The sequence below is a fragment of the Syngnathus leptorhynchus genome, chromosome 3 (assembly GCF_054491065.1).
Source record: "Syngnathus leptorhynchus isolate UIUO chromosome 3, UIUO_Slep, whole genome shotgun sequence".
In the NCBI taxonomy this organism is placed as follows: domain Eukaryota; kingdom Metazoa; phylum Chordata; class Actinopteri; order Syngnathiformes; family Syngnathidae; genus Syngnathus; species Syngnathus leptorhynchus.
In genome coordinates this window covers 21,251,526-21,265,543 of record NC_141197.1, presented here as the reverse complement: position 1 = coordinate 21,265,543, position 14,018 = coordinate 21,251,526, and the positions used below count along the sequence as shown (strand labels likewise).

The 14,018-nt window shown below is 50.4% G+C and overlaps 3 protein-coding genes across 7 annotated transcripts; all 3 read right to left on the bottom strand.

Annotated features, from left to right (window-relative positions):
• Window positions 1-489: 489 nt before the first annotated feature.
• Window positions 490-4,774, bottom strand: nob1 (NIN1 (RPN12) binding protein 1 homolog). Of its 2 annotated transcripts, XM_085907868.1 has the most exons (9): window positions 4,047-4,768; window positions 3,149-3,281; window positions 2,947-3,080; window positions 2,807-2,878; window positions 1,953-2,081; window positions 1,691-1,879; window positions 1,260-1,357; window positions 999-1,143; window positions 490-869 (listed from the first exon to the last, which is right to left on the bottom strand). In XM_085907868.1, the coding sequence occupies exons 1-9, from the start codon at window positions 4,113-4,115 to the stop codon at window positions 603-605; spliced, it is 1,236 nt and encodes a 411-aa protein (XP_085763994.1). In that variant the 5' UTR covers window positions 4,116-4,768; the 3' UTR covers window positions 490-602. The 2 variants fall into 2 exon arrangements, with proteins under 2 accessions (XP_085763994.1, XP_085763995.1); XM_085907869.1 differs by lacking the exons at window positions 999-1,143; window positions 1,260-1,357 and having other exon boundaries at window positions 4,047-4,774.
• A 778-nt stretch (window positions 4,775-5,552) lies between these two features.
• On the bottom strand, window positions 5,553-8,699 carry snrpa1 (small nuclear ribonucleoprotein polypeptide A'). The gene is made up of 9 exons (XM_085907870.1): window positions 8,517-8,699; window positions 7,707-7,854; window positions 7,548-7,626; window positions 7,079-7,125; window positions 6,901-7,003; window positions 6,623-6,702; window positions 6,407-6,482; window positions 5,802-5,895; window positions 5,553-5,729 (listed from the first exon to the last, which is right to left on the bottom strand). The coding sequence occupies exons 1-9, from the start codon at window positions 8,596-8,598 to the stop codon at window positions 5,611-5,613; spliced, it is 828 nt and encodes a 275-aa protein (XP_085763996.1). The 5' UTR covers window positions 8,599-8,699; the 3' UTR covers window positions 5,553-5,610.
• Window positions 8,700-9,296: 597 nt separating this feature from the next.
• On the bottom strand, window positions 9,297-13,839 carry asb7 (ankyrin repeat and SOCS box containing 7). Of its 4 annotated transcripts, none has more exons than XM_085908534.1 (5): window positions 13,506-13,839; window positions 12,277-12,346; window positions 11,893-12,095; window positions 10,436-11,041; window positions 9,297-9,860 (listed from the first exon to the last, which is right to left on the bottom strand). In XM_085908534.1, exons 2-5 carry the CDS (start codon window positions 12,312-12,314, stop codon window positions 9,730-9,732), a joined length of 978 nt encoding a protein of 325 aa, XP_085764660.1. In that variant the 5' UTR covers window positions 12,315-12,346; window positions 13,506-13,839; the 3' UTR covers window positions 9,297-9,729. The 4 variants fall into 4 exon arrangements, with proteins under 4 accessions (XP_085764660.1, XP_085764661.1, XP_085764658.1 ...); XM_085908535.1 differs by lacking the exon at window positions 13,506-13,839 and adding an exon at window positions 13,043-13,467 and having other exon boundaries at window positions 11,893-12,141; XM_085908532.1 differs by lacking the exon at window positions 13,506-13,839 and adding an exon at window positions 13,043-13,466.
• Window positions 13,840-14,018: the final 179 nt, after the last annotated feature.

The window sequence follows — 14,018 nt, the reverse complement described above, 5'->3', positions numbered from 1 at the left end:
CCGCGTCGTGTTCCTGTCCTGCTCGTCTATATTCCCCCGGTCTTGTCCGGAGACTCACGGTCAGAATCTGTTCCGTGTCCGAGTGGACTTCTGTCTGTTTGCTGGCCCTGAGTCTCTATTGCGTCTGTGTCTTCGTTTCCCCACCTACCTCCCTCCCTTCCATCTCCCTTTCCGTTCAATAAACCCCGCTTCAAGCTGCATTTGATCGCCCTGCTCCAATCCTTCCCGACTTCTTTGTTCTTCTACTAAGTCCGATTTTTTTCTACAAACGCGTATTAAGTAATCATGACGCAAAGTTGCGATGCGCGTCAATTGACGCGTCGAGCTGTTCTAGTGGACGAGTTGTACTTTGTATGTACTTATGTATGTGGAAGTTTGTAAGATAGGCCTTTTTTGGAGTGAGGGACTAGTCAAGCATGGCAGTGAGCTTCCGTCAAGGCGCCCCCTGCTGTCACGTTCCACACTGTGGAACAAACGAGAGGGAGACAATTTCAGGTTGAATGGGATTTTAAACAACTGCAAAGCCAATGCAAAGCGTGAATCCCCAATGACTGTGGAATCAATTTCAATCGGACCGAGCCGGACGGGGTATCGTAGGCAGATCATTTGTTGTACTTTCTGCGGGCGGCGTTAGGGTTGACTCTGCGGCGTCCGGCGCCGCAGTCGGCGTCTCGGAGCTTGAGGTTGGCGGCGCGGCTGTAGATGTCGTTCTGGCAGAAAGGTGACGCCCCGCCGGCCGCGTAGTCCGGGTCCCATGCGTCAGTCTTCTGGCGGGCTTTTCGGGATAGACGTTGCTGAGGGAAGCGCTGGTCCTCACACACGTGCGGGTTCTGGCTGTGCTTACCCCCCCGCGGGAGCGGCAAATTATACTGCGAACGCAGAAAGCATACAGCGACAACAACGAGGCCGTTGGTTAGCTGAGGTGGCGTATACTTTGTCGTGCGCGGGACTGTTTCGTGTCGTCCTGTGCACGTTTTGTGTGTGTCCGTTTGTTATACCCTGAGGCCACGCGCACTGAGCACTTTGGGGTTGCTGGAGAAGTGCATGTGCACATGTCCGTCCTCGTCCACGCTGACGCTGACCTTCTTGAGTGTTCGGTTGCCACACTTTGGACAAAACTGTTTGCTCATGTTGCTGGTGGTCCTGACGCAGACGCACGCATGCACAAATGCTTTCAACACCATGAACCTCTTACCGTCAAGCAAGCCTGCCTGCCTGCCTGCCTGCCTGCGCTGCGCATACGTGTGTAGGATACTCACGTGAAGCAAGCGTGACATCTGAGGATGTAATTCCGAGCCTGTTTGATCAACATTCCGCGGGGCGACACCACGTGAAGCCCCATCTGGATCAGAACGTTCTGCCCACACCAGTCACACGGTGAGTTGTCCGCACGAGTTACACACAGTCACGTGGGCTATGCGAGATGCACGCCGAGTGAGAAATGTGGTGTGATGCCAGTCGTACGAGTTGCAACTATTCAGTCACACGCAGGGTGAGAGTCGCATCAACCTCTATCAGTTACATGTTGAATTAACCCATCAGGCATGTGGCCAGTTACACGGCGAGTGGCGTGATGAGCTATGAGTGGCCACAGGGCGAGTGGTGGTGAAAGGCCACGCGAATCGTGAGCTGAATGGGTTCGAGTGGCCCGATGGTGTGTGCGGTCGCCACGGTAACACCTTTACCTCACCTGCATGGCAAAGTCTGTGGTCAGACATCCAACTTTGACCTGGGCAGCTGCCGTCCAATCGGAGGAGTCTATTTTCATCTGCCCGATGTTACTGGGCGTGATCCAAGCTCCGCTTTCTTCGTCATCGCCCTCCCATTCCTCCTCCTCCTCTTCATCTTCCCCGATGACTTCTTGCACGGCACTTTCCTCCTATGACAAAAAAAGCATCATTGAGCCGTTCTGGCTAAGCCCTACGAGCTGAGCTAATGAGTGTTGTAATGACCAGTGAAGCCAACAGGTGGTTGTCAACGGGGGCCGGCGTTTGCCTCCAGAACAGGAAGCTGTTGTAGTTGTCCGCTTCTGTGTCAGGCGACGCCGGCGTGCTCCTCACTTCCTGTTTGCGTTCAGAGCCCTGACGGAAGAAGACGATGACGCCACAGCTTGGCTACTTCCTGTCCCCCGGAACGACCGTCAACAACGCAACATAGGTAGCTCAAATCATCATCATAGCTTGTCACGCCAAACAGCCAACCATTCTAGGGTGCTCTGATTCACATTCAGCAAGTCAGCCTTGTTCAGGCTGCATGATAAGGGGCACGCTCGGAGGATACGCTCGATGGTCAGGGCGCCCTCTCCTGATCCTTTTACCACCCACGAGATCGCAATTGGTTGGACTGTTTTTGCGTGTAATGTTAGGATTGGTCACCCACGAGATCGCAATTGGTTGGACTGTTTTTGCGTGTAATGTTAGGATTGGTCACCTAACGGATTAACAGGGTCACGACGAGAACGTTCCTCACTTGACCCCGGTAGCTCAAATGACTTCGGGCCGTTAGCGCGCTCGTAACTTAACTACTCGTATTCAATCAAATCCCCCCATTTTAGCGGGCTGACGTATTTCAAGAGAAAATTTGTACTGGTGCGAAAACCGACAAAACCATGACTATTATTACCAACTCAGAGTTTACGTGCGGTGTTAAGAATAGTTACTGTGTCTTGTAATTATCTACTGACCTAAGCCAATAGTTGCGCTGCCATGTACTGGATACCATCATCATGGTTTATGCTGACAGAAAAGGGGAAACAATTGGGAATTGTGCTCAACGAGCGTCGGGAAGGACAAAGATGGTTTCTGACCTTGGAAGGGAAATAGAATCCCGCCACATTGACGGGCGTCTCCGGGTGGCGCGGCGTGTCGCTCACATCCACCTGCAAACGACAAACGAAAGGCTGTCGGAGGGTGGGGGCAGGGTTGAGGCCGTGCTCGGGGATCACACCTGATGGCGGGGCTCCTTGCGCAGATGCCCCGTCCCGACGTGTTCCTCCTCCAGTTGCAACGTCAGCGCCAAAACTTTGATGTCGGTGGGTGACAGGCTGGGGTAATCTCCCGTCTTCTTGGAGAATTCTGTCACTGAGGGAGCCGCAAAGGCGCCGTCAATCCACGCAGAACCCCCCTTGCCCCGCCGGCACTACTACTACCCAATCGGACGTGTTGGGCCGCAGGCTGTCGTAGGTTGAGCTGGTACGGGAGGAAGGCCAGACTCCTCCTGGTAGCTTTGTCCCGAATCTCGTCCACCACCTCCCTCAGCGTGTAGACGTTCTTCCCAATGTCCTGAAACGCATCGTCAAATGTCCGTCGCTGTCACCTTCATCACCCTCGCGTCCCCTTGCCGCCTGCTGTACCGCAGTATAATCATTACGAGACCCCATCTGGCCCTCCGTTACCAAACCACCGCACCAGCACCTGCCTTCACCGCACGTGAAGGAAGTTACGAATGAAGTTACAATTCATTGCGATCCGGTTCTTGCCCCCCCCGCCACGCTACACAATATAGCTATTGCCGTGTAAATCTCATCTTTGTTTTACTCCACGTAGTCGTGGTCCCATGTAGTGGTTGCGACGCCATCCACGAGTTGCCATGTAATCCAGTGGTGGGGCACGACATATCGGTACCAGTACCGGTCTGCAATGATCAAAAATGGTTCAGTACCACTTCTCGTGAGTGTCCTAAGAATGCTGAAACCAAATTGAAGTTGTAATTTTCATTGTACTGTATCTACTAACGTTTAGCATTTTTGCCATGTATCATCTCAGTACCAGTATCTTTTGTATAGTGATAGACATTCTAAATTTAATCCAGTAGTTTTGGTGTAATCTTGCAGGTGCAAAGTAGCCTAGTCGGTGTCGTATCATGTATTTACGACAAAAAGTTTTGGGAATGGGAAGTCTATACGTCGCTAGCTGTGGCGTCATCTGGTTCACGAGACCCACGTTTCCCCGCGGTGATAAATAAGATCTTGTCCGGTCGAGGTTGCCTCAAATAAGATCGACATCGGCAAAGTTTGTATTCTGAAGGTTAACTGAAGAAAAGGCCACCTGGAGAGGAGCTTTGTGAAAAAAAGCTCCCGCATCTGCGACGACATGCTCCACTCCGGGCTGCGCCATCTTGGATCAGCGACGGTCGTGGTTGGGCCAATCAGAAAAGACGTTCTTACCACGTGATGATTCCGTTCAATTGGCGAATACAATTTGGGCGCGTTCAAAACTTTACTCTGCGCGCACTAGGTCAAAACGAGACCGCCCGGAAATTCAGTGTCTTCCTCTACTCAATTTACCCGTATGTAAATTCAGCCAGTACACCAGAAACTAGTGATGGGTCCATGAGGCGTCGTGTATCGTTTCGACACATTGCCAAACTGTAGTGGCACTGTGTCGCTGACTGCTGACACCCGCTGGACCTTAAAAATACCACATCAAACAAAACTTGTCTTTCTTGACCCTCTCTCCACGAGTGGAACAACGTGAAAAAGGATGTACTTTTTGTATTTTTTGGAATCGGACACGAGGCATTGCTTGACGAAAGGCTTGGCATCCATATTTTTCTGACCACAGCCAATTTTGTGGAAAGTTCATACTCAAATCTCCCACTGTGCCATTTTTGCAGCTAACCTTACACCCCAGCCTACTTTCATTGTGTAGAGCACTGACTGGAACAGCAACCCCTTTTATAGCGTCCCCTTCTTCTCTGTGAGAGGATGCTTCCTTCGCTTCTATAGCATCCCCCTCTTCTCTGTATGAGGGTGCCGCCCATACTTCTACAACGTTCCCTTTTTCTGTCTGACCTGACGTCATCGGAGCTCGAAGATGTGACTGGATATTCTTGGCTATCGCTGCTTCTTGAGACGTCATCAAACTTGTCACCAGAGTAGTCATTCCCACTGTCTGTATCAAGCAGGTTCTGAAGATGTTCGAGAGCCTGTTTGGCAGTGTAGCGCTATGGTCGCGTGCTTTGTTGATGTTGTGATGAACACGGCTCGCCTGGCGCTTCAGCCTGCTTACTTACTCTTTGAAGGCTGATGCGACTTTGATTTTGTTCTCTTCATCTCTATATTATGATACGATTACACTCGTCACTCCGCGATGATATCCTCACACAATTACGATCTCGGGGCGTGCGCGCGAACAATACGTCTGCGATAACATGACGTGCGCAACATGTGATGTGCGACAGTAACGTGTCGCATCGATGGATGCGTCAATCGACGCACACCGCTGTTAGAGGTAGATCAAAACAACCGCTGTTCTAGTGTTAAGAAATGAGCTTGCCCACCAATGTGCCAAATGGAACGAACGTCAACTCCTGCCTATGCCTGGAATTGAAGCTCCGCATATGTAGCACGATACAGCTCCTTCCAAGTATCGACGTGGAGTTGATGTTGTTCAATGTTCTCTGCCTCAGGTGCCATGTTTTTGAGAGCTCTACTTACAATGAGCGGGAGGGGGTCCTATTTAAAAGGCTGGAATTTATATGGTTTGCATAGGAAGGAACGCTTCCAGCACAGGAAAAAAAAAAAAAAAAAAGAGCGATTGTGACAGCAGGTGTACAAAGTCAAAAAGAAAGTTTAATCTAGTCAAACTAAAAGTGAAGAAACAAAAGTGTTCAGGATCCATTGAGGTGAGGAGGACCTTGTTCCATGTCCTCGCTCTCTTCCGTCTGATCGGCCATCTGCGATGCGTGGCCTTCCTCCTCCTCCTCTTCCTCTTCCACGCCAGCACCATCTATAGAAGAAACGACGTGAGGTGGGGCACATAGCGAGCGCCGATGGCTGGAAGGCGAGGGCTGCAGCAGACCTTGCGTGCGCTCCCGTCCCGGTATGTGTCCGGCCTGCAGCATTCCTTTCAAGCGCTCTACCTCAGCCAGTGACGACGCCTGGGCGATGGCGTTCTGGCAACACACACACGCACGCTCTTCCTTTTGGCGAAATTGGTAGCAACGCACTTCGAGGGGTAGCAAACATGTTGCTCATTGTTCTCCGAAATGAAAGCGGATGGAAAGAAAAATCAAACGGGCTGTTCGTCTCACTGCTAAAAGACACGGATTGGATTCAAGAGTGACACTTTTTTCCATCCGAGTCGATGCACCCACCGCATCCTTGGAATCAAAAGCGGGTTTCAGAGTCAAAGCGCTTTTTGTCCGCTTTCATGGAAAATATTAGAGATCACTTTTTGGTACTTTTATCACAAACAGGGTATTTTGGTTACATTACCTGACATGTTTCAGGTAATGTAACCAAAATACCCTGTTTGTGATAAAAGAACCAAAAAGTGATTGAAAAAAAGGAAACAGAATGAACTTAGTACAACTATATTAGAGATGTCATTTCAAAGTTTGCGGTGAGGACAACTTGAAGCTGCACAAGGTGTGGACACGCTTCGAGGACTCGCGTCGTTCCTACCTTAATGGCTTCGACGTCGGCGTGCGACGGGCCCGTCCTCGCCTTCTCCAGCTGCGCCGCCATTCCGGGCGTGAACCTGCCAGTGAAAGCCAATGTCAGATGGGTCGCTCTCCGGGCAGCTTCTCACACATCCGATCCGACATAGTATCTGTTCCCAAGTCAAATAGGAGATACGTCCGTCCGACGCACCCGCCCGCCGGGGACCGACCCTCTTACGTTTTGCTCTGCTTGGCGATATCCTTCGCCAGCTGAGCGCCGCGTTTGCCTTTGAACATTTTCTCCGCCTCCTGGCGCTCCTGCGACCACAAGCAGACGTCGTTACAGTGACACGGCCTTGAGCGCTTCTCGCCCGGACCGATTCCCACGGGCCGGGACGCGAGCGCTTCCCGCCTGAACCGATCTCCACGGGCCGAGACGTGAGCGCTTCCCGCCCGGACCGATCTCCACGGGCCGGGACGTGCGGACAAAACGGTTGGCGGCCTGGCACCCCCCACCTTGAGTTTGACCTTCTGGAAGTCCAGCACGCGGAGCTGCGGGATTTTGTGGACCACGTAGAGCCTGTAGTGCTTCTTGTTGGTGACGGGATTCCTCAGCAGGCTGGCCGGATGACAGCGAGAACAAGGTGAGGCGGTGGGCCGGCCGCGCGGCTCCGGCCGACCTCGCGCTTCTCACCTGAGCAGAGTCAACGTCTTCACCGACGCCAGCGGCTCCAAGTCACCCTAAAACGCAGCCATTGGGCAATGGGCATTCAGCACACCACCAAACTCAACAGCATCACCCTGGCCACTTCAAAACTCTTATGTATTCATGACACCCTTTGAAGTTATTCAACGTGTTGACTAGGTTTGCCACTGATGATAATTTTGATCTTTTCAAGTATGTTTTTGTCGTGAATTGGATTCTGTTATTTCACATTGACACGAATCGATCACGGCGGAGTTACCGATATGGTCCGTGACGTTCATTAAAAAAAATAATAATAATAATAATAATTAAAAAAGGGCAAAAATGTTGATTTCCAAAGTGAAAGCAGGCCATTGCAAATGTCTTTGAGATGGTTTACATACGCGCCATAACCAGTCTACTTTCACAATATTTTCTGTTGCGAACATTTTGAAGCACTGGTCAGGTTGTGACTCACCAGTTCCTGGATCTTGTTGTTGGTCAGGATGAGTTCTCGCAGAGCGGGAAGACTCTGTTCCAGGTTCTCTCCGATACGACTGCATAAGAACGACAACGCTTGTCGAGTCAACGGCGGCGACTGGAAGAATCAAAGATGCGCTCTGTTTGCACAGCTCACCAGATCCTGTTGTTGTTCATCAGCAAGGTCTTGAGTCGCTTGAGAAGCGGGAAACCGTCCAGTTTGCGGACTTCGTTATCTGAGAAGTCCACCGCGTCGAACTGGTCCAGAGTGGCTCCCAGATTCTCCAGAACTGGAATTTTATAACCTGGCAAAGCGTGCCCAAAACAAATGGTGCGACTTGAAACCTTTGCCCGAAAGGTTTTTTGCTGAGGTCGCCTTGTCTCATTCGACAGCAGCCAGATGGAGCGGCTCATTGACGAATTGGAGAGCAGGTTAGCATAATGTTCTCGCATAGGGAGCCAACTTCACATCATTGTTGAGACAGAAATGACCAGACGCTAAACTACGCAGGTAGCAACTCCTGCCCTCTAAATGAGGCCTCGTTGGTTTCTAGGAAGCTCATCGTTTGGTTTTAGGAGTGACTGGTGCAAAAAACAACCGTTTGAGTGTAACCCTCATACAGTGTGGCGCACGCTGCCGGCCGTCGCTTTTAGAGCACGGCTGCGATCCGATAGCAGATGCACTTCCCAGCTAATGTAAAGATAAGCAGCTTCAAGCAGTTCGTCTAGAGGTTGAGTCAACCCACAATCTTGGGAACGTGTGTGTGTGTGTGTGTGTATATTATATTATTTATTTATCTATCAGATATCTCAAGTCAGCAGAGGTTTTACAGTGACGGCGAGGTAGCTGAACCATACGGCATGACAATGTGTTGGAGGGGAGTCCCTCCGGCCGCGGCCAGGCAGACAAGGAGCCAGCTAACATGCTAACAGGCTAACGAGCGGCGTCGCGCGCGCGTTTTCTTACCCCTCAGGTCCAGCTCTCTGTCCCTCACCGGGTTCGTGTACTGAGCTGCCTGCTCAATTAACTCCGCAGAAAGCTTCACCATTTTCGGGCTAAATCAAGAACAGCAACACAAAATGCTGTCTTTAACGGAGCGTGCGGAAATGACACACGTTGCAGTAACCCGGAAATTAAAGAACTTCCCGCTTGACCTGCCCCTTTGTTTACTTCCGGTTTAATCACGTCGCGGAAACGAGAGAAATTGTAAATACTCAAAATATGATTTTAACAACATTTTTATAGCAGGAAAAGCGTTCAAGCAAGTAGTTTTTATTTCAAATGACGGCGCTCATTCTGTTCAATTAAATTCTAAATGAATTCTAAAAACATTTTGGGGGCAGTAATTCCTACCAGTAAAGAGTTTAGGATAGGCAGGACATTCTTTCCAGTAATAGCTTTTGTTATTTAGGGCAGGACAACCGTTTGTCTTCCATGTGTTGCTGCACAAAGCAACAACGACAAAACTGATGTGGTGTCATGCACGGACTGCTCGCTCATGCATATGGCGCATGCTATCCCCACCTTTAATGCGGATAGGCTATAACATGTAGAAAACACAAGTCACGGTTTGGTGGCAGTTTCCCACAGACGTGAGTTGTGTTGTTATGGTGACGACCAGTGAGGTGACTGTTTTGGGTTGTTCAGAGGAAAATCACCCTTTTTGTTGTTAACAAAAGAAACCAATCCACTTCCACTGGTGTTTTATTGTGAAGAAATGTACAGGTTCTCAATCACACACGTTGGTTGGTCTTATGTTGTCATGTTGACCATTACAACAATTCAACACTTTATTCATCCCCAAAGGGCAATTTAAAGGTGCACAAAAGTAGCTCAAAATGCAGCACAAGCATGTGAATTAAACATATGCTTGTTGTCTTCACCATCAGCCAAGAAATTTCCGTGGCATTCCAGAACTGTTTTTCACAAACGTGCACGCACACAAACATACACGCACACAGTCTTTCATATGAGGTGTTTAAATAAAGGTAGAAAAATATCTGTAAGGTATTTACATTTTACCAGCTCACCGGACAGCAAGCCACGAATCGCATTTTCCGCGCGCAACTGGGCGGGAAGACGACAGGCGACCGGCCCTCTCGGGGCGAACTTCCGAAAGGCGAGCAGAGTCACAACGGAGGTCTTTACCTCTTCTCCCAACTCGTTCCCAGCGGCAGCGTTAAAACTTGTGTTTGAGATAGTCCTTCATGACCTTGGCGATGGGAAGCTCCTCCAGGAGACACAGCCTCTGCAGGCCGACACACTGGCGGATCTTGATGCGACACATGTCCTGAAGGCTCCGAGGACGTTCTGAGCACAAACACAACGCGAGCGGATTAGCACGTCCCTGCCTGTTTGCAGACAGCAAGCGAGCGCAGCGCCAGCGAGCGACTTTCGCCCCAAGGTAAATGGCGTCTGGCAGGCAGAAGGAGGAAGAGCTGACCCCTCGGCATCGAGGGACGACGCGCTTTTCTGCAAAACGATCCGCTGGCCGGGAACTCCCAACGAATCTCACCTTTTGAAAGCATGTCTGAGAATGGAATCTTTTCCAGCAGATAGCGATGGGAGGAAAATGGCGCAACATCCTCCGGTTTCCAATTTACTTTGGCTTTCTTTGAATTGAATGCATGGACATTATGTATACCACATACTTTTTGTGCATCACGCACTCTCCCCAAAAAAATAAATATATATATAAAAAAATCCCCCTCGGCAAGTGTTTTGAAAGACGAGCGACGTGGTCACAAAAAATAAAAAAAAACTCGCTTTGAAACATACTTGGGGAAAAAAAGCACACGAGGTAAGACGTGTCGTTTGATTTATGTTTGTTTCCTCGCCACGGCCCGAGGGAAAGGGAGATTGGGGAGACGCCGCTTTGTACTCACTGGTGACGTCCTGCAGGAAGTCCAGACACGGCCTGCTGTGTCTGGATATGCCGACGGAGACGGCGGCGGGCGTCTGGCCCTCGTAGTTCCTGGCGTTGGTGTCGGCGCCGTAAGCGTAGAGCATGCGCGCGCACAGCACGTCATCGCGCAGCGCCGACAAATGCAGCGGCGTCTGGCCGTCCTCCAGCCGGCCCAGGTTGGTGTCGGCGCCGCGCTGGAGGAACATGCGGCAGTACGAGTGGTTGCCCTTACTCACGGCGTAGCGCAACAGGAAGCCGTTCTGAATGTCAATGTTGGCGCCGTGGTCCAGCAGGATGCGCACGCAGCTGGAGCGCTCGCGGATGATGGCCAGCTGCAGCGGCGTGGTGCCTTTGTCGCTCAGCGGGTCCACTCGGGCGCAGAACTCTAGCAGGAGGCGCACAAAGGAGTCACGGCCGTAGTGGGCCGCCACGTGCAACGGAGTCCAGCCGTCGTAGCTCTTGGCGTCGATGATGTCGCCGCAAAAGTCCGACTCCAGCATGAGGCGGGCGATGCGAGCGCGCCCGTGCATGGCGGCGTAGTGCAGCGCCGTGAAGCCCCCGATGAAGTCCTTCACCGTCGGGTCCGCTGAGAGCCGAGAGGCAAACGACTATCAAACCAAAACAAAACTTTCCGTGGATATTACGACGGACGGACGAACGGATGGATGGAGAAGAACAAAATGGTGACGGCCCCACCCACCGGTATTATCCAAAGCGACTGTTCCTTGCGGGTGATCTCTTTGGAGCCGTCAGCTCCCGTGAAGGCCGGAGCGAGGTAAAGACGACGCAAAAAAGAAAAGCCGCCGGGACTATGGAGCGCGGGCAGCAGCAAAACTGCAATTACGAGCGACGTACAAACAATTCTGCTTCTCTCCTGTTTGCGTGTGTTGGTGACCGGTGAAAGGAAATCAACAGATGTGACAAAAATCTGACAGAGGTGACAAAAAATCTGCCGCGGAGAACCTAATCCTTTTCACACGTTGCAGTGTCAATTTTGGTGCCAATTGATAGCTGTTTTTGAAGCCAATGATTTCCAACGGGATGGCTTCCTTCCGTGATATCATCGAGCAAGACACCGACGGGAGGGCTGCGTGCCTCTATTCCTCATTCAAAGTGGGCATCCGTTACTCTTCAAAATGAATGGATAAAGCAGAAAATGCAAACGTTTTTTCATTTTCCTGCTAAAACAAAACAAAAAAGATAACTTGGGCTGGCTCGTGAAAAATGAACCATCTTGGCTTTACCGTCCCTTTGATATGAGGAGTAATTTGTCATTGAGCAGAGCGGAACATCGCTTAGGACGGTGGTGCTACGGGTTGGTTCGCAAGTATTTCATCCGCATCGTCTCACGGTTCGGTCGTGAACGGACGAAGGCGCTCGGAATCGGCGCCGGCGCCCCGGTAAAATCGCACGCGAGCGGACGGACGTTTGGCTGACCTCCGTGCTCCAGGAAGACGCGCACACATCGCTCCTTGCTCTTGGCGGCCGAGAAGTGCAGCAGCGTCCATCCGTTGGCGTCGCGGATCTTAGGTGAGTATCCGCGCTCCAGCATGCGACGCACCGTGTACACGTCACCCGCCGCCACTGCCGCCTGGATCTGCAGCTCCTCGTGGAGCTCGGGGTTCCTACAGTTCAGCATCCTGTCGTCACATTTGGGAACGGGAATGTTCATCTTTGACCTAAGGTCTAGCGGGGAAAGACAAGGTGAAATATTCTGTGCGTCTGGGGACCGCCGCTGCAAATGTCAACACTTTGTTTGGGGATTGGACACAAGAAATGGCGGCCAGATTAAGTTGATTTCCTGATCTGGTTTTCTTCTACCTTTTGACCAGCTGAAGAGACAAACTTCTCTTCTTCATAGCGGACGCTTGCCAGCTTTAACTTGAATTTCCTGCAACACAACAAGAATTCTCGAGTGAGTGAGTGAGTGAGTGAGTGAGTGAGTGAGTGAGTGAGTGCAGAAATCCTTCTCGAGATTTTGATGCAGCGATTATTTGCTCAAAGTGACCGGAATAATTCCTCCACCTGAAAATCTCGTTCCGGTCGGTCCCCCGGAATACGAAACTAAGTCCCCCCCCCCCCCATCACTCGATAAAAAGACTTCAGCAACAGCCGAATGCGAATGTAAACAAAGAAAACGTCAAGTGACCTAAATTGTCAGTTTCGGTCGACAGTTGCATGAACGTGACACTTTGGTTGACTCAGAATGTGGTGGTTTTCGCTAGCACTGTTAGCCGCGCGCACAGGCTAACAAAGTGTGGACGCGCGGGCGGGCGGGCACTGTAGAAGCCAGCAAGGTGAAGACGTTTCGTGTGGCCGAATTTGACGTTTGGTGTCGACGTAAGAATGAACATGAACGTGACACTCACTCCACGATCAAATGTTGTGCCGCCAAGCTAGCACTGGTTAGCTGTGAAGGCTAACCCAAACAAAGTGTTGCTATTTGTGTATTTGGAACTGCGCGTGAGACTCAAGTGTGGTGCGGCGTGCCGACGAGGGGCACGTGTGCTAAAGTGTTGCGTTTGAGCAGCGCGACAAGCCGACAAAAGACAACAGTGAACACACGGCGAGTGGACATTTCACGAACCAATCAGCGTCCAGACGCCAGGGAAACGAGCAGCAGCGGCGGCGGCGGCGGCAGAAGCAAAGCAAAAACTAAAGAGCCAACTTATTGTCAGTGCTGCATTTTGGTCCGTCGTCACCGCGGCTCCAAAAATCTTGCAACGGCCTTCTGCACACGCATCGAACTCGAGCGCATCTTCGGAGGTTTTAGGCGTCAAAACTGTAGGCTTTAATCAAAAGTCTGCCTGAGCTCGGAAGCGTCATCGTCGTCACTTCCGTCATCATGACTTCACAATAACGGCGACGCCCCCGCCCGAGTATGGAGGACTAAAAGTGCCAAAACTCTCCATACTTGTCAAATGGAGTCTCACATTATCTGAAACGCACTCATTGTCAAAATTCAAATTGGAATTCGAAACTTAAGTCACGAGAACTCTGTTAATAAAAGTAGCTGCTATTCTAAGCCACTTTCTATCCTCTTCGCTCACCCTCAATTGTTACTCGCACGGGATGCTCTATTCTCTCTTGGGGGCATACCGCCACCTTCTGTGCAGAATCTGTAAATGCAGCCTATTCAGCTTGGCCTGCTTGGCTGTCGTTCTACAAAACACAAGACAGAAAGGCTGGGTGGGTGCTTTTCTCAAGGTTGTCATTGAACTGGAGAAATTGGAGCGGTTTTCGTCGGCCCTTGACCCGACGGGTTTGTGACGATCACACGGAAGGACACAAAAACGCCACCGACAGGACCCGCCCCGTCATTTGAATAACTTTTTTTCTGCACTGCCAAAATTAAAAAGAAATTCAATAAAGGTGAAATATATATATATATAAATATATATATACACACACATACATATATATATATATACACACATACATATATACATATATATATATATATACACACACATACATATATACATATATATATATATATATATATATACACACACACACATACATATATATACATATATATATATATATATATATATTAAAAA